This window comes from Drosophila biarmipes, chromosome 2L (assembly GCF_025231255.1).
Source record: "Drosophila biarmipes strain raj3 chromosome 2L, RU_DBia_V1.1, whole genome shotgun sequence".
Lineage (NCBI taxonomy): Eukaryota > Metazoa > Arthropoda > Insecta > Diptera > Drosophilidae > Drosophila > Drosophila biarmipes.
Genome location: NC_066612.1, coordinates 21,790,793 through 21,806,585, shown reverse-complemented (window position 1 = coordinate 21,806,585; position 15,793 = coordinate 21,790,793). Strand labels below are relative to the sequence as shown.

At 45.7% G+C, this 15,793-nt stretch overlaps 6 protein-coding genes across 7 annotated transcripts; 4 read left to right on the top strand and 2 right to left on the bottom strand.

The window, feature by feature from the left end:
- The first annotated feature begins 922 nt into the window (after window positions 1-922).
- LOC108034063 (uncharacterized transmembrane protein DDB_G0289901) lies at window positions 923-4,303 on the top strand. The gene is made up of 3 exons (XM_017108817.3): window positions 923-2,812; window positions 2,919-3,769; window positions 3,831-4,303. Exons 1-3 carry the CDS (start codon window positions 1,084-1,086, stop codon window positions 3,885-3,887), a joined length of 2,637 nt encoding a protein of 878 aa, XP_016964306.1. The 5' UTR covers window positions 923-1,083; the 3' UTR covers window positions 3,888-4,303.
- A 248-nt stretch (window positions 4,304-4,551) lies between these two features.
- LOC108034317 (protein D3) lies at window positions 4,552-5,529 on the bottom strand. The gene has a single exon (XM_017109187.3). It carries the CDS (start codon window positions 5,466-5,468, stop codon window positions 4,695-4,697), a length of 774 nt encoding a protein of 257 aa, XP_016964676.1. The 5' UTR covers window positions 5,469-5,529; the 3' UTR covers window positions 4,552-4,694.
- A 153-nt stretch (window positions 5,530-5,682) lies between these two features.
- Window positions 5,683-6,361, top strand: LOC108034318 (uncharacterized). Of its 2 annotated transcripts, XM_017109188.3 has the most exons (2): window positions 5,683-5,890; window positions 5,964-6,156. In XM_017109188.3, the coding sequence occupies exons 1-2, from the start codon at window positions 5,779-5,781 to the stop codon at window positions 6,035-6,037; spliced, it is 186 nt and encodes a 61-aa protein (XP_016964677.1). In that variant the 5' UTR covers window positions 5,683-5,778; the 3' UTR covers window positions 6,038-6,156. The 2 variants fall into 2 exon arrangements, with proteins under 2 accessions (XP_016964677.1, XP_050741046.1); XM_050885089.1 differs by having other exon boundaries at window positions 5,683-6,361.
- A 5-nt stretch (window positions 6,362-6,366) lies between these two features.
- On the bottom strand, window positions 6,367-8,405 carry LOC108034287 (magnesium transporter NIPA2). Its single transcript, XM_017109147.3, has 2 exons — window positions 8,017-8,405; window positions 6,367-7,454 (listed from the first exon to the last, which is right to left on the bottom strand). The coding sequence occupies exons 1-2, from the start codon at window positions 8,315-8,317 to the stop codon at window positions 6,598-6,600; spliced, it is 1,158 nt and encodes a 385-aa protein (XP_016964636.1). The 5' UTR covers window positions 8,318-8,405; the 3' UTR covers window positions 6,367-6,597.
- Window positions 8,406-8,948: 543 nt separating this feature from the next.
- Window positions 8,949-11,768, top strand: LOC108034177 (ribosome biogenesis protein SPATA5). The gene is made up of 3 exons (XM_017108990.2): window positions 8,949-9,388; window positions 9,445-9,936; window positions 9,989-11,768. The coding sequence occupies exons 1-3, from the start codon at window positions 8,983-8,985 to the stop codon at window positions 11,488-11,490; spliced, it is 2,400 nt and encodes a 799-aa protein (XP_016964479.1). The 5' UTR covers window positions 8,949-8,982; the 3' UTR covers window positions 11,491-11,768.
- A 1,029-nt stretch (window positions 11,769-12,797) lies between these two features.
- Window positions 12,798-15,790, top strand: LOC108033928 (thiamine transporter 1). The gene is made up of 2 exons (XM_017108606.3): window positions 12,798-13,664; window positions 14,921-15,790. Exons 1-2 carry the CDS (start codon window positions 12,921-12,923, stop codon window positions 15,476-15,478), a joined length of 1,302 nt encoding a protein of 433 aa, XP_016964095.1. The 5' UTR covers window positions 12,798-12,920; the 3' UTR covers window positions 15,479-15,790.
- The last annotated feature ends 3 nt before the right edge of the window (window positions 15,791-15,793 follow it).

Sequence of the window (15,793 nt, the reverse complement as noted above, 5' to 3'; positions counted from 1 at the left end):
AATCGTAGACGGTATTTATGTGATGTCGTCAGGACATGAAGATAGTTCTGGGCTTCTCCTTAAGATAGTCCATCCGAGGATAACGGATCCTACAGCTGCCCCTCAGAAGGCGGCCTTATGTCTTCCTCCAACTACTCTGCAGATTCTTCCTGTTGTGGTACTGTTTTCGGGTGGTCAAGACCCACAATAGCTTGGATTAGGGGTCCTTTTGGGGTCTTTGGTGTAATTTTTGTGTTTTTCCTTCCACTTTTAGATTTCGGCTTCGACTTCTGCGCGAACACAGCCAAATATCAAATTTTTTATTCTTTAAGCTGGTATTTCTTGTGGTATTTCATTAGCTCCAACAGACACGACGACAGACTTGCCCCTCGCTCGCAAATGATTTTCAACAATCGGTCTACAGTACGGGCAGAACATTAGTGAGTTCATAAACTCTATTTTAGATTTTTAAAGCACTCAAAGCATTAACTCAAAATACATTTTACAAATGCATAACACTTTTTGAAAGAGCGTTACGACTATTAACTTTTAGGGCAGTAACTATGACCATTGTCATAACGAGCGTTATGACACGCACCCGACGTCAGTGCTAGGCACAAAGCAAAAAGGAAGAAGTTTGCCAAGTATTGAGGAAATACTGTACTTTGCAAAACCTTAGAAATAACAATTAGCAAATCCCACAACTTCACCGTAGTGTAAACAAGGCTTTAATTTTAACGTGCAGAAATTAAATTGAACCAACAGGGAGCGCAGTTCTGAACCATTATTTCTATTAGCTATCAAATTATTAGCTATAATAATTAAAATGGTAAATGTTAGTTACCAAATTCGTTAATGATAATCACTTACTAAAGTCAGTATTTTTAACACGATAAAATACCAGCATCGGTTATCGAGTTTTTAACCATTTCGTGTAGCCGGCTTCCATTTGTGCTGCAACCCTGGTTGACTGAAAAAAATTTGGGGAAAGGAAAGCATTTTTTAGGCCGCGTTTACATAGTTGAGCAAAGCGTCGAGAAGCGTGTTTACTTTATAAAAGACAAGACCCAGCGACAAGGTAACTCCGGATCAGCACAAGTCGGGATGGACTACCGCCAACTGAAGAACGACGCTTACGGCATTGGCCAGCGGCGTGGAGTGGGTAACTCCGGCGGTGGTGGTGGAGGCGGAGGAGGGATGTATTCCTCAAACTTCGGTGGTGGCGGCAATTATGGCGGCGGAGGTGGAAACCCAGGTGGCGGCGCCTACGGCGGCAACCGAAACCCGACTTCGGATGGCGGAAACTTCAACCGCGGTGGCTATAACAACGGCAGTGGCGGCAACAGCAACTACCTGCGCTCCTCAGACGATCGCTCCGGCTTCAATCCTAACAATCAGCGCTTCGGTGGGAACTCCGTCGATGATATTCAGGACAACAACTTTCGAGGTGGTCCCTCATCTAACTTTGGACAATTGAACAGAGGTTCTTCCAACGTAGGGAACATAGCCCGATTGTTGGAACTGGAGGCAGCGCAGAACCGCATCCCCGGAATCTCCGCCAATTTCAACTCGGACCGCAATCCGGACGTCAACTACCGTGGCCCGCAGTCGCAGGGGAACGGCGATGGCTACTTTAATAACGAGCCCAGAAACCGGGGTTCTTTCAGTAACTTTGGTCCCAACGATGGGCCTTCATTTGGCGGCAATAATGGACCTCCTTTTGATGGAAACAGTGGACCTCATTATGGAAGCAGTGACGGTCCTTATTTAGGAAACAATGGGCCTTCTTTTGGAGGAATTAATCAACGCAATTCAGGAAATTTCAACAATGACAATTTTCAAGGAAGAGGTCAGAACTTCGATAACCAGCAGTCTGATTTTAATGACTCCTACGGACGAGGTGGAAACCAAGGAAATTACCCGACCAATTCTGGAAACTTTGGCGAAAACAATAGCGACATTGGGAACTTATACAATCGTAGGCCAGGAGGCGGAGGACCTGGAGGCCAAGGCTTCAACCCGAATTCTGGTGGCAATTTTAGCAACAACAACTCCGGAAGTGGCTTCAACCCAAATTCCGGTGGCAACTTCACTAACAACAACTCCGGAGCCGGCTTCAGCAACAACATCAGTCGCACCTTTAACGACTCTCGAAACAACTGGAACAACTCGCAGTCGCAATCCTCTTCGTTTCAGAGCTCTGGCTATCAGTCGAACATCGGTAGTGGAGGAGGAGGAGGCGGCGGAGGAGGAGCCAATAGCTCTGGTTGGGAAGCCAGCCAGCGTGCCTTCAATTCGAAGCGCAATCAATTGCAAAAGATGAACTTAAATAATGGCGGATCTGTTCGAAAACCCGGACCCCAGCCCGCCGCCAAAGCGGTACAGAACTTGCGCAGCAATCCCCGCGCGGCTGCTGCCATCGTAAACACTGTGGGCAGAAGCAATGTACCCAATAACAGGAACAACCAGACAAACAGGCCTGGAAACCCGCGTCCTGGCAACGCCGCTGGATTGCAGAAGAAACCACCCCATGCGGCACCCAATCAGTATAAGGTCAACCATTTAGCTCACAAGCCGAATACGGCAGTAGTGGCCAACAAGAAGCCTCCAGTGGCTGGACAAGCCGCGAAGATTGGAGCTGGTGCTGTGAGGAGCGGACCGCAGGCAGCCAGAACAGGGCCGCAAGCTTTGAAAAGTGGTCCACAGGCTCAGAAGTCGGGGCCTGTGGCAGTTAGGACTGGCCAGCAGATAGTGAAAGGTGTACCACAAGCCGGCAAACCAGCCGTTTTGGCTAATAGGCCACCAAATGCTCCAGGATTTCCTGTCCAAGTCGGTAAGTTTGTATTATTTTAACTTTAACCTTGTTTCCTGGTTGTGTGTGCCATTTGTGCGTTTTATGACCACTGAAAATAAATAATAAGATTTGTTACATATTGCAGGCCAGAAGCGTGTTGCTCCCGCTCCACCGCTTGAAACTGAGGCTGCCTCCAAGTCGGTGAAAAAGTGGCGCCGCGTGGCCCGCAAGCGCGGATTCCTGATGGGCGGATTTAAGATCCCGTACCTCAACGACCAGCCCAAGAAGCTTCCGCAACCGGAGGCAGACTCTTATGCCTTGTCCTTCTTCGAACAAATATTCAACTACAGTACAAACCAGGACGCCACAGAGGAGGACTTCTTGGAGGCGGCAGTGGTGCTCAATGAGGATTCGGAGGACGAGTCGGTGGCCGATGATGCCAAGTCGGCTCGTAAGATCGCAAAGCGCAATAGGAAGCGATTAAGGTCCGAGTGGGCCCCACTGCACGAATCCAAGAAGTACAAGGACTGGGGCAACTGGTGGAAAGACTACAAGAGCGTCGGTGAGGAGATCGGACAGCAGCTTTTGGAGTGCGGCAACCTCAACCTGGAGCATTGCTTTCTGCCCAATCTCCCCAAGCTTACTACGGAGCAGGTGGTTTACGCCATTATTAAGTCGGCTCACTTCGGACTAGAGAAGAACGCGGATGTGCCGTACGACACTCTGAAAACCATATTTACGATGATGAACCGAACCTTCCTGGACAACCTTACGGAGCTAAACATGGTGGAGATCCAGGACATTATTCGCGGTATACCCAACGATCTGTGGGTATATAAGATGCGCAGCATGGTTTATCTGTGGGCCAAGTATAAAGCCATTACCAATTCCACGTCCACCGCCGAGGAGGACGTCAAGGATCAGCAGGCCATCGCCCGCGAGTGGAAGAGTCCTTGCTTCCATTGGCTGGCCAAGCAGGCCTTCGACGAGCTAGTGGTGAGTAAATATAAAATTCCGTGCCCCTTCACTTTTACTTATCGTGTATGGTCTTTATCAGGCAATCAGTGAAACCGAATGGAAAGAACACCGCAGTGTCTTTCCGACATTGGAGTAAACACACGTCCTTTCTCAACATCCGAAGCTAAACAAATCCCACACCCGAATGGAATGTAGGTTCTCCGTCGGGACTATTTTATGGATTATACATACGAGTATCTAGTTGTACTAAAAACATTTATTGCACACATGAAGAATCATCCTGACTATAAAATGTATTCTGTAACTAGACCAGAATGCTTTAACAAATAAAGAACTAGCCCAGATGCGTGTATCTTGCGCTCTGGGGGAAAAATAGAATTGATCAGAGAATTTCCTCCTACTAGGAAGTCAATAGCAATTATGTCTGTGTACTCATCTTTGGTAAGAGTTAACCTCAAGTTCTTAAATTTGTATATGACATTAGGTAAATTCTATTTATATAGAAGTAGTTTGTAATTGGAATAAATAAAAAATAAATACCCGGCCCAAAACTGGATTTTCTTGCTTAGGGACTACACGAGAGCCCCCTTTTTCCCTCTTTCGATAAGCAACATATAATTGCCAACTTATGGCCTAGATAGTCCTCAAATAGACAGAAAATAAATGAATATTACATAAGATATGATAGGTACCACCAAGTAAAAAATATTTTGAATGCAAAAACATAATATCACCAGGTAAAAACCTTTTCGGGACTTAAGGCAAAAGCTTTTGTGAAGTGTAACAAGAAGCTTTAGAAGTTGATGTTTTCAACAATTTTATTGCCAGCAACAATGTTTTACAAAGTGTTCGGTAGTGTCTTTTGTTCAGGCTTTCGGTATTAATAGATTGGCGAATCATGAATCCAATTCCAACTGGCCTTATGATGTATGTGGGGCTGTAATTAGGCACCCAACTGCTTGTAGAGTACGGGCACATAATCATCGTACTCCGCCTGGTAGAGGTTTCCGGCAATGGGATCGCCCAGATCGTACTTCTTCGCGAAATCGGCGATCTTGAAGCCGCCACGTCCATCTCCGCTGTTGTTGGGCAGCCGCTTCTCGTCGAAGGTGAGCCTGCACTTCTGCTCGTAGATGAGGAATACGTAGCGATGGAGCCCGGTGTCTGGAGGAGGTCCCGATCCCACGTAGGCGGACAGGACCTCGCCCTTGGCGACATCGCCGCCCGGAATGTTGCCCACCAGCCAGTGGTGCCACTCCCGGAACTTGGGGTCCTTGCGACTTGGGGCATCCGGATCGGTCATGCAGAGGGTGTAGAGCTTGCTGGCATCCGCCTCCCACTTGACGCACGGCTCATCCTTCACCTGGGTGGGGGTCAGTACCTGACCCGGCTTCACCACAATACCGCACGGATACTCCACCACAGCGGTTTGCGCCGGGGCCTTGCCAATCACGTCCGGGACCACGCAGTTTTCCTCCATGGTTTTACCGAGATTTTCACAGGAATACAGCCGTTGAGATGGGGTGAATGCAGAGAGCGGATCTTTGGTTAGGAGTCGGTGTCCGTTGCTCAAGGTTTTCAGCGTTCTAATGGCGGCCGGGAAGTTGACAGCTGAGCCCTTGGCATTCACAGCGGTTGCCCGGGGTAAACCTTTCCAAAGCCCAGCTAGGGTACTGCGATTGAGATTACGCAACACTCTTAAACGCACCAAGCTCATCCTTATTGCTTAAACTAGCCCGTCGGATTAATTAAATAACTGTTATTCTTTTGGGGGCCAATTGTCAATGGGCAACTCTGCCATTCACCCGGAATGCTCTTCTTTGTTATCGCTATCGGTAGAAAGGAATATTTTCAAATTTGGATGGTTCTTGGAAATGTATTGAAAGGGCTACTGGAGCGAATTGCGACTTGGAATAGACATGTTTAAGCTAGGGCATTTTCGAAACCGGTTGAAAACTTGCACATCATGGCCTGGGTGCCCAAGACGCGGTTCGAGCTCGACCTGGTGAGCATGGAGCCGGGATTCAATGGAGGATTGGGAGGACACTAGTACGGCGGAGATGGAGGCGGTGGCCATGATGCGGAGCTTTGGCATGAAGTCTATGAGTCAGGACCTACTACCCGTTCTTCCACAGATAAGTGTGCAAGGTCAAAATCGGCTATTACCACTAAACAAGGACCCCGAATTCTGTTCGCCATGTAAAATGCGTAGGCCGAAGGATCCTCCGCCAGCGGACAACTCCAAAGACTCAGCGGATGATTCTCTTCACACAGCCGAAAGTATGAGCAACTGCATCTTGGTCTACGGATCTGGAAACTCTTCTAAAGGCGAAACACAAGAAAAAAATAACAAGGAGCTCAAGGAGGGAAAGGCGGTCCCCTCGTTCAGTTATATCAAGGCGATTCCTGTTCATATGGATAAGGGAAAGGGGAGAAGGAAGAGCCAGCGATCCTCCCAAAAATGACGTCGTCAGCAATACGAGGCCAACCATAAAAAGGTTTTTTCCAGTTCTGATAATTGAGTTCATATTGCTCTCTTCAAATCCTTACTGAAAGACATTAATTCTTGCCTACATCGTTTTTAATATATTTTTAAATAAAAAGCCACTTGAAAGTTGATTTTGTTTAAGTAAATCGATTTTAATATCTATTCAACCTAAACCTAAGTCCTTATGCTAGAGAATGTGTGGATAACAAGATCGAAGGAACAATAGATGGGGATGAGATGTGTGAATGCAAGTGATATGCACAGATATTTGGACCAATGCTTTGTCTTCGGAGACAGCCCCTTGTCTTCAGGCCGTCCGCTGCAGAGGATGCAACTAAACCTGGTACCGGTGCTTATGTCAGGCCTTCCGGAAGATATCGCCCGATCCGTACGACAGCCGCCTTTCCTTGGAGTTGCTGGTGACCAGCACTTCCTCGTCGAACTGCGACACTCGCTGCATTTTCGGTCGCATCAGACCCCTCACATCATTTAGCGATATATCAATATCCCTGAAGGCGTTGAGCAGGAATACGGCTGTGATTACAATAAGGAAACCGCAAACATCGCCCAGGATGTCGTCGAAGCGCATGTGGGTGAACTCCTTGAACAGGATGGCAGATGCGACTATCACCAGAGTGGTAAACATCACATAGTAAACTGGGGTCACTATACTAGTGTTGAATATATCCAGCGCCTTGTTCAGGTAGTTCATCTGGATTGCTATGAACGTGACGGTGACCAGAATCAGGAACCAGGGCATCCAGGTGAGAAATACATTCCCTCCATTATTCAGCGTCTGCCGGATGGCCAGACCCAAAGCCTTGCAGGACATCACTGTCAAGGAGCCAATCCCGGAGCACATGAAGATGTAAACCACCACATTGGTGTGTCCATGACGCGGGGCAATAAAGCAGGCCACGAACACCGTGGAGCCAACGATGCAAATCACATACAGGATGAACACGGGGTCCAGGAGCATGTCAAACAGAAGCTGCAGATCCTCAACCTCCTTCTCTTTGGGGGAGTGAATCACAATGATCGTGGATCCCAGTATGCACAGGAAGCAGCCTATCTTTCCTAGCAGGTTCAGCTTTTCGTTCAGGAATCTGGAGGCCATCACGGCGGAGATTATCACGCTAAGGGCACCCAATGGGGTCACCAAAGAAGCGGGGGCAAAAGCGTAAGCCGCAAAGTTGGCCGCCTCTCCCACACCCACTGTAAAAAACAGAGACAGTGAGTCAGTAAGATAAGGGGTTTTGTTTGTGCGACAACATACCCTTGCAGGCGGTATTCAAATTTGTAAGAATGTTTGGAACACATATTCGATCCTAAACAGATTTAATAAACACATGTGTTTTTCTGTTGTTATCTCCCTGTTTTAAAATCATTGAATGTTTACAAACATTCAAATTACTAAATTGTGGCGTAAGTAAAGGGGAACTACTGCAATAGGGTATCTATATCTAAAGGCGATTAGTCTTAATTAGATTTCTTTTCATATTTTGGAGATAATTTAATGACACATAGCAGGAAGGAACAATTGGAGCAGCCGACGGGTATGTTTCACAACCCGTTTGTTTACTTAAATATATTTAAATTTGCACTATTCAGAGCAAGGTTAAAAATGTAATACTTCAAATTTTAAAAGCACTCAAGTGGTTTTTGAGTAGACTCGTACAAACAAGTTAAGAAGAAAGCAAATCACGTATGTTCCTTTAGAGTAATCACACTGCAAGGGCATTCCCTGAACCAATTCTTGTTCTTGTTTTCCACTCACTCGTTAGAAGACCCGCCCACCAGATCCACTCCCTCAGGTATCCGAATCCTCCGGCCGAAGCCCGCACCTCGCCGTATCTGCTCAGCCGGATGAGGGCCTTCTTCTTGATGATGAAGCTGGAGCCGATGAAGAAGCAGGAGGAGATGGCCAGGCCCACGCCGATGTAGAAGTCCGTGTTGGACACCGCCTCCGACACCGAGAGAGGGGCGGGGCCCGGCGGTTGGTTGGCTTCCCCCGGGAGGATGCCCCCAACCGTCATCTGGGACATCTGCAGTGATGAGGCTTCGCCGTCGCTGTTCATGGCTAATCCGCTCTGTGATCCGCTCCTGCAGTCCACCTTTTCGCACTTCGAAATCTGAGTCACAGGCTAACAATGAATCTCGGGAGTGGCTGCATTTGGTCAGCGGGAAAATACCGAATTCACCAACACTGGCAGTGATGGCAAATGAGCTTGTTAGTTGATTGGCTATTTTTCATCTTAAATGAGATCAGCTATTTTTTTAATTTACATTACTTACACCAGTTATTGGTTTATTATATCAAACCACCATAAAATGTATACAAAGATAACTAAAGTAAATGCACTGAAGTACATTTTACTTTGTTTAGAAATAGACAATAAAAGAGGATTAAAACGTCAATACAATTTAAGAAAGAAGCAAAGAATGCAAATTTTGTACTGATTGGAAGATTTGACACTTTTGTATCAATCTACCATCTTCTGTCTGTTGTGGTCAGAATTTTATATGGGTTTAACATCATTGTTTAAGTATGAATATTATGAACTTCTTTAAAGATTAATAAGAATTAAAAATGGTTTTGCTATTTTCTGCCAATTATTCCACTAAGAATGGGTGATTTCCTAGCTATAACTTTGTAGCTGCATTTGCCCAGAGCCAACCACCACTTGCCATTCACAACGGACGCCTCCACCGAGAATGAAAACAAAACGTGCCGGGCTACGCAATGCCGCCAAAGTCGAGCAGCAAGAAAAACCAGGCCAGTTGGTACCACTGCGAGTCCTGTGGCGTCCACATTCCCTCCAAGGCGAGGGATAGCCATGAGGGTTCGTGCTCCGCCATCAGCCAGGATGAGGTGGGTACCGATTCCGAGGCGGAGTACGTGCGCAGTGGGGCGATCTTCACGAGAAGCCTCCAGCAGCGGAACTTTGAGGTGGAGTCACTGAAGGATTTATCGGCCAAGTATGCCAACATGCTGATCTTTGTCTCCGAAGGCGCGATGCAGTTAGCCCAGCTGCACATCGGCCAACATGTGGTGCTGGAAGCTCCTTCGGCGGCGGAACAGCCGCTGGTGAGGATTGTTTGGCCCATATCAGAGCAATTCCTGACCACAGTATTTGTGAGCGAAGGTGGTAAGTAACAACAAGAAAATTGAGATTCTCAGCATTAACATCATGATTTTAACCAGACTTCAAACTCCATTGCACTCAGCTGCGGGGAAAGTTTCTGAAGATCTCTGCCTTGGACCCAGGTCGCCTCACAACTGCTGCCAGCATTTCTCTAAAGCATCTGAACAGCACAGGGAGCCCTCTAAGTCCCCCACAGCTTCAGGACGCATTAGCCCTTCTTAAAAGAGACATGGTCAATAGAGTTTTTTGCGAGGGTAGTCAAGTACTCATGAATTTCTTCAACAAATCTCTGACTTTTCGGCTGGAACGCTGGCAAGGTACCGTAGAAAAAGCTCTAGCTGGTCTCAGTCTGGACTCCAAGCCTTCGCAGTTTGTGCAGGTTACCAACACCACAAAACTGCAATTGATGGCGGAAAATACAGGCCAGCAGCAGCAGGAGCAGAAGATTAGCCTTCGGGTGACCAAATCCCAAATAGGAGGGCTGGATAGGCAATTGCAGCTGGTCGAGGAGAGCATGGAATACTCTTTGGGCTTCCGGACATTGCCTGCAGGCAAGTTTTACCCAAGATTTTCTTTCAGCTTTTTATTGTTGTAATGATTTAGGTCTTCGAGTATCTCGTGGATTGCTTGTTTACGGTGCCACTGGCTGTGGAAAATCAATGGTTTTGGAAGCCATGTCTGCAGTGGCAGAAGAGCGCAGCCAAGGACACGTCCAACTGATTCGCATCAACAGTGGCGAAGTCTACAGCAAATTCTTGGGCGAAACCGAGCAGAAGCTGGCGGCTATTTTCGAGCGTGCCTACAATCACTACCCGCACCCAACTCTGCTGCTGATTGAGGATGTCCATAACTTGTGTCCGAAGCAGGACGGCAGCGATCTTGTCAAACGCGTTTCGTTGTCTTTTCTTTCCATGCTGGATCAGTTGAGCTCGCCCAGTCAGCTAAAGGGAAGCAAAACCTTCGTGCTGGCAACCAGTTCACAGATTGAGGCTCTGCATCCCAGCATTCGGAGAGCTGGTAGATTGGACAGTGAAATTGAATTATGTGCTCCCAGTTCCGAGGCAAGGAGAGACATTATAAGATGCCTCATTCAGTCGTTGGAGAATAAGTTGAGTGAAAAGGAAACCGAGCATATAGCATCTATAACCCATGGCTACGTGGGAGCAGATCTAGCAAATCTGGTTTACGCTGCCATGCTACAAGCGCAGCCAAAACCCCTCGACTTGATGCATTTACAGGCTGCTTTGACCCGCATCAAACCGTCAGCGATGCGTGAAGTCCTTATAGAGTGCCCCAATGTTCAGTGGTCAGACATTGGTGGCCAGTCGGAGCTCCGATTGGCGATGCAGCAGGCCATCGAGTGGCCACTGCTTCATGCTGAGAAGTTCCAGCGGCTGGGCATTAAGCCACCAAGAGGAATTCTCATGTTTGGACCCCCGGGCTGTTCCAAAACAATGATTGCCAAGGCCCTGGCCACTGAAAGCAAGCTTAACTTCCTGTCCATCAAGGGCCCAGAGCTCTTTTCAATGTGGGTCGGCGAATCGGAGCGAGCGGTGCGTGAGGTGTTCCGAAAGGCTCGGCAGGTCGCTCCCGCTATAGTGTTCTTTGACGAAATCGACGCCATTGGCGGCGAGCGAGCAGAGGGCGACGGTTCCGGCTCCGGCTCATCCGTAAAGGAGCGCGTTCTTACCCAACTACTCACCGAATTGGATGGCGTGGAGGCCCTGCAAAATGTTACCATTGTGGCAGCCACGAATCGACCAGATATGATTGATAAGGCGTTACTTCGACCGGGGAGAATCGACCGAATTCTTTATGTGGGCTTGCCACAGAGTGAAGCTCGTCGGGAAATTTTAAAGATCAAACTGCGTTCCATGCCGATTTCTGAGGAAGTGGACATGGAGAGGTTGGTGCAGATGACGGAGGGATATTCAGGAGCGGAAATCCAAGCCGTGTGCCATGAGGCTGCTCTGCGGTCCCTGGAGCAAAGCTTTGAGGCGGAACACGTAAAGTGGGCAGACTTTGAGCACGCATTAGAATCAGTTCCTCCACGGACCAGCCCAGAGCTTCTGAAACTCTATGAAGATTACCTCAAACGAAAGTAAAGTTAGATCAAGAGGAATGGTTGATAATAGCCTTAAGTTAAAAGGTATCCACTTGTTTATAAAACTATATGGATAATATGTAAACTTAATCCGGCACATTTTAGGGGGAACACCTCAAGCACTTACATCAGGCTAGAAAAAATTTAAAAATATGTTTTACGAACATTTATAAATGAGAATATCACAAAGAGAACTTTTATTTGTATGAGAGGTCGACAATAAGATTAATATTCAAGTGGGTAAATATTGTGAATAAAACAAATTGGCTTTGCATAGCACATTTAAAGTATTTACTGGCGCAGCCTTGAAATCAAAGTCCCGATTGTAAAGCAGACCCGATCTGAGATATACTGTCTAATATTGTGTTCAGGCAGTGCTGAAAATATAATTTAGTGTTCATAGATTAGGCTAAAATGATAAGATGGCATATGCAGAGTTATCAGTAAGCTTGTGCGGCTCTATTTGTACTCTTTCAAATTCGAGAGCAGAACTGTCTGCTCATGAGAATGGAGAGCTAACCACTTGAACGAGCATTGGATGAATTTCCAATTAATGCGTCACTCAATTGACAATAAATTGATGTGAAACAACACCAAAAATAACTCAAATTATGAAATGGGTTTTATGTAGGTGAAGCAACTGATTTAGCTTACCTTGCCAATAAGTGAGACGAGAGATTGTTGTGGGTACTGCGAAACTTGATTACAATTTTTTAACTTCAAGTCCATTTATTCTTTTAGTTCGGAATATACATAAATGTAGAAAATGGATTGAACTGCAAGTTGATTGCATTTTAATTTAAGAACGATCGAAGAATTTATTCTTCACGTTCTTCCGAGGTCAAACAGGCGCTGCAAAAAATATCTGACTTTCTGGCAATTTAGTTTTGACAGTAATACCAATGTGTTTATCTGTCTGTAGTTGTTTATGCGTCCTTTAATTAAACTGTCGATGACCTTAGGCAGTGAAGGAACATACTGGTTATTTGGCAACACACGAATTTTAACCGTGTATTGCCAAGTAAGTAAATATTTTTATAAATAAATAAAAAAATATAAATATTTTTGGGACAGTTCGCATTTTTAGGGATCTATGGTAACTATTTACACATCGAATTCGAATCAGACATATTATAACGTTTAATGAGATATTTGAAGTTTAAATAACAATACATTTTGATAAAATATTATTACAGCTTTTCGAGCCGGGGAAGCCTATCCGGCTTGGGTTTGTAGTTGTTGTGTGAGCGTACTTCTGGCCACGACTGTAGCCGCTTTCCGAGAGCGACCGGGAGACACTCTGCTCTTAATTCGCGCGATCAGTTGCCGGCTGGCGTTCGTCGCGCTTGTTACGAAACTGTTCAATTGGCGCAACATCTGTCGACGGAGGGGTTTCATTCCGATAGGCCACCTGGTATCGCACCTTACGACATGAAGAACTGGCTGAAGATCTCGCTGCTGCTGTGCACGTTTGGGTTTTTCCGGGAACTTCGACCATCGGAGCCGTACGTCACTGAGTATTTGGCTTCGGACTACGGCAATCTGACCACGGAGCAGATCAACCAGGATGTGTACCCCTTTGGAACGTACTCGGTGCTGGCCCAGCTGGTCATTGTGTTCCTCATCACTGACCTGGTGAGGTACAAACCGGTTATCGTGCTTTCGGCGCTGGCGGGGATCACCCTATTTTCCCTGCTTATCTGGTCGGAAACCCTGAGGATGTTGCAGGTGACGCAGATATTTTTCGGCACGTTCACGGCCGCGGAAGTGGCCTACTACACGTACATGTACGCCAAGGTTAGCAAGGAGCAGTATCAGATCGTCACGGGTCACACGAGGGCTGCCATCCTGAGCGGAAAATTCCTGGGCGGCCTCTTTGCCCAGATTTTGGTGTCCACCGGCAGCATGGACTACCGGCAGCTCCACTACATATCTCTGACCACGCAGGTTATCTCCCTGGCAGTGTCCCTGTTTCTACCAAGTGTGCCCCGGAGTCTCTACTTCTACGCGGCTTCGGATGGGAACCCCGCTCCCGGTGGCGAAGTGACCGCGCCTAGGTTATCCTTTTCCAACGCCTGCCGTCTGCTGTGGTACCACCTCGTCTCCTCCTACTCCAACCCAGTGGTGCTGCAGTGGAGTCTGTGGTGGGCACTGGCCACGTGTGGGCAAATCCAAGTGAGTTGGCTTTCACTAGTTTTACGATTTTTTCAAACTCTACTTTAAATAGTTATTTTATTCAGTCATACCTTAGAAATTCGTAGGCTTCCACATATTAACATTGGTAACAAGGAAGGAAGCTAGCTTCCACAAGGCAAAGTTCCTATACTTTTGCATGTGGATCTCGTGGAAGCATTGTTTGTACAAAGCGTTCCGATCCTTAGAAAACAAAAAATTATTTTTAAAATATTCCGATTCTTAGAAAACAAAAATTATTTTTAAAATATTAAGATAATGGTCCTTTCAGTTTATTCACTTTTCGGATAACGAAATATAACGGTCTGTTTATTTTTTTGACTTCTGGAATTTCAGGAACAATAGCAGAATATAACTAGAACTAGAATATATCAAACAAAAAGGAAAATAACTTCGGCAAGCCAAAGTTTGTATACCCTTGCATTTATAATAAATACTCAACTTTAGTAACACCATGTGATATTTTTAAGGATTATTGCTGACTTCAGTGATATTAAAAACAAATTATTTCATTATTTTCAGACCATTTTTTTGACATCTATAGAGTAGTCCGGTTTTTTATTAAATTGAATTCAAAATTCTTAAAAATATAAAAAATTTTATTCCCAATATTTAAAGATAATATGTCAAAAAGCTCCAAAGCTATAATTAGTTTCATTTTATTTTCCCACCAATTTTCCGATCATTCCTATGTCAGTTATTTATATAGTTTTCCGATTTTGATAAAATTAATTCGAAATTCAAAACCTATTAAAAAATGTTATTTCCAAGCGTAGGAGGTTATATTTAACATAAAAATAACATTAACAAACAGCAAATACATAATTTTTATTTTAAATTTTTTCCCCGTAGTTCCTATGGGAGATATAAGATATAGTTGTCCGATCCGGCTGGTTCCGACTTAAATACTACCTGCAATAGAAAGAAGACTTTTGGGGTAGCCCGACAGCTTTAAAACTGAGAGACTAGTTTGCGTAGAAACGGACGGACGGACAGACGGACTAGCCATGTCCGTTTAGTCTAGTGACGCTGATCAAGGATATATATGCTTTATGGGTTCGGAAACGTCACTGCGTTGCAAACTTCTGACTCTGCAAGGGTAAAACAAGTTAAAACGATTTCTTAGTTAATTAGATATCTAAGGATAAACTACACCGTAGGCCTATTAGGTTATTTTATTCAATGAATAGTTCCGAAAAAGTATCAGAGTAATATAAAAATATATTTCTGTTCCACAGGTAATTTCGTACATCCAGTTCCTTTGGAAAGAGGTGGCCCCGGATCACCTCAGCGTGTATAACGGTGGAGTGGAGGCAGTGGCTACACTCCTAGGAGCTATCGGAGCTATTCTGGCGGGCTTTCTTAACTCCAATAAGCGACGTGGGCCCTACATGATGGGCATATCCATATGTGCCGCTCTCCTGGGAGCCCTGATCATCTACGCAGCCAAGACGCAGGAGATCTGGGTGGCCTATGTAAATTATGTGCTTTTCTGCGCCGTTTTCTTCTTCATCATCACAGTGGCGGGGGCGGTGGTGGCCGAGAATCTGGTGGAGGACAGCTTTGGGTTGATCTTCGGCATTAATACGTTGGCGGGATTGGTGCTTCAGACCATCCTCACTATTTCGGTGGTGGAAAGAGTTGGGTTCGCTCTGAGCCCCCGAGATCAGTACGTGGTCTATGGTAGCTACTTCCTAGTGTTGGGGGGGATATACATAATTGGGGGCCTCTTGGTGAAATTGTTTTGCGGGTCTAAGACATCAAGTGCGGGGAATGTGGATAGTACAGGATTTTAGATACCTCATAAGAGAATAAGATGCTACGTGCAATTCTGTAAATATAAGATTTCCTATGTGCCTGGGAATAAACAGTTATTCCATTGTTCATAGCTGGTTATACCTTTGTAAATAGCATCCATATTTGTATTTCCATCCATGAAAATAGGTGTATATATTGGGTACATAAAATAATTTCGAATCTAATTAATTCATTAGCCGGTTCAGGAGACCTCCCACCGATTCAAGAGAAGCTCAATGATTGTAAAAAAACTTGTACTGAAGAAAATAAATTGTTGGGAATGCATTCCATTGATGTATTCAAAAGCCTAAGAC

Coding starts and splice junctions, on each gene's coding strand:
- LOC108033928 (XM_017108606.3), top strand. CDS start 12,921: ATGAAGAACTGGCTGAAGATCTCGCTGCTGCTGTGCACGTTTGGGTTT. Junction 13,665..14,920: donor CCACGTGTGGGCAAATCCAA/GTGAGTTGGCTT, acceptor TCTGTTCCACAG/GTAATTTCGTACATCCAGTT.
- LOC108034063 (XM_017108817.3), top strand. CDS start 1,084: ATGGACTACCGCCAACTGAAGAACGACGCTTACGGCATTGGCCAGCGG. Junction 2,813..2,918: donor AGGATTTCCTGTCCAAGTCG/GTAAGTTTGTAT, acceptor TACATATTGCAG/GCCAGAAGCGTGTTGCTCCC. Junction 3,770..3,830: donor AGGCCTTCGACGAGCTAGTG/GTGAGTAAATAT, acceptor GGTCTTTATCAG/GCAATCAGTGAAACCGAATG.
- LOC108034287 (XM_017109147.3), bottom strand. CDS start 8,317: ATGAACAGCGACGGCGAAGCCTCATCACTGCAGATGTCCCAGATGACG. Junction 7,455..8,016: donor GTGGGCGGGTCTTCTAACGA/GTGAGTGGAAAA, acceptor TGTTTTTTACAG/TGGGTGTGGGAGAGGCGGCC.
- LOC108034318 (XM_050885089.1), top strand. CDS start 5,779: ATGGAGGATTGGGAGGACACTAGTACGGCGGAGATGGAGGCGGTGGCC.
- LOC108034177 (XM_017108990.2), top strand. CDS start 8,983: ATGCCGCCAAAGTCGAGCAGCAAGAAAAACCAGGCCAGTTGGTACCAC. Junction 9,389..9,444: donor AGTATTTGTGAGCGAAGGTG/GTAAGTAACAAC, acceptor GATTTTAACCAG/ACTTCAAACTCCATTGCACT. Junction 9,937..9,988: donor CTTCCGGACATTGCCTGCAG/GCAAGTTTTACC, acceptor GTAATGATTTAG/GTCTTCGAGTATCTCGTGGA.
- LOC108034317 (XM_017109187.3), bottom strand. CDS start 5,468: ATGAGCTTGGTGCGTTTAAGAGTGTTGCGTAATCTCAATCGCAGTACC.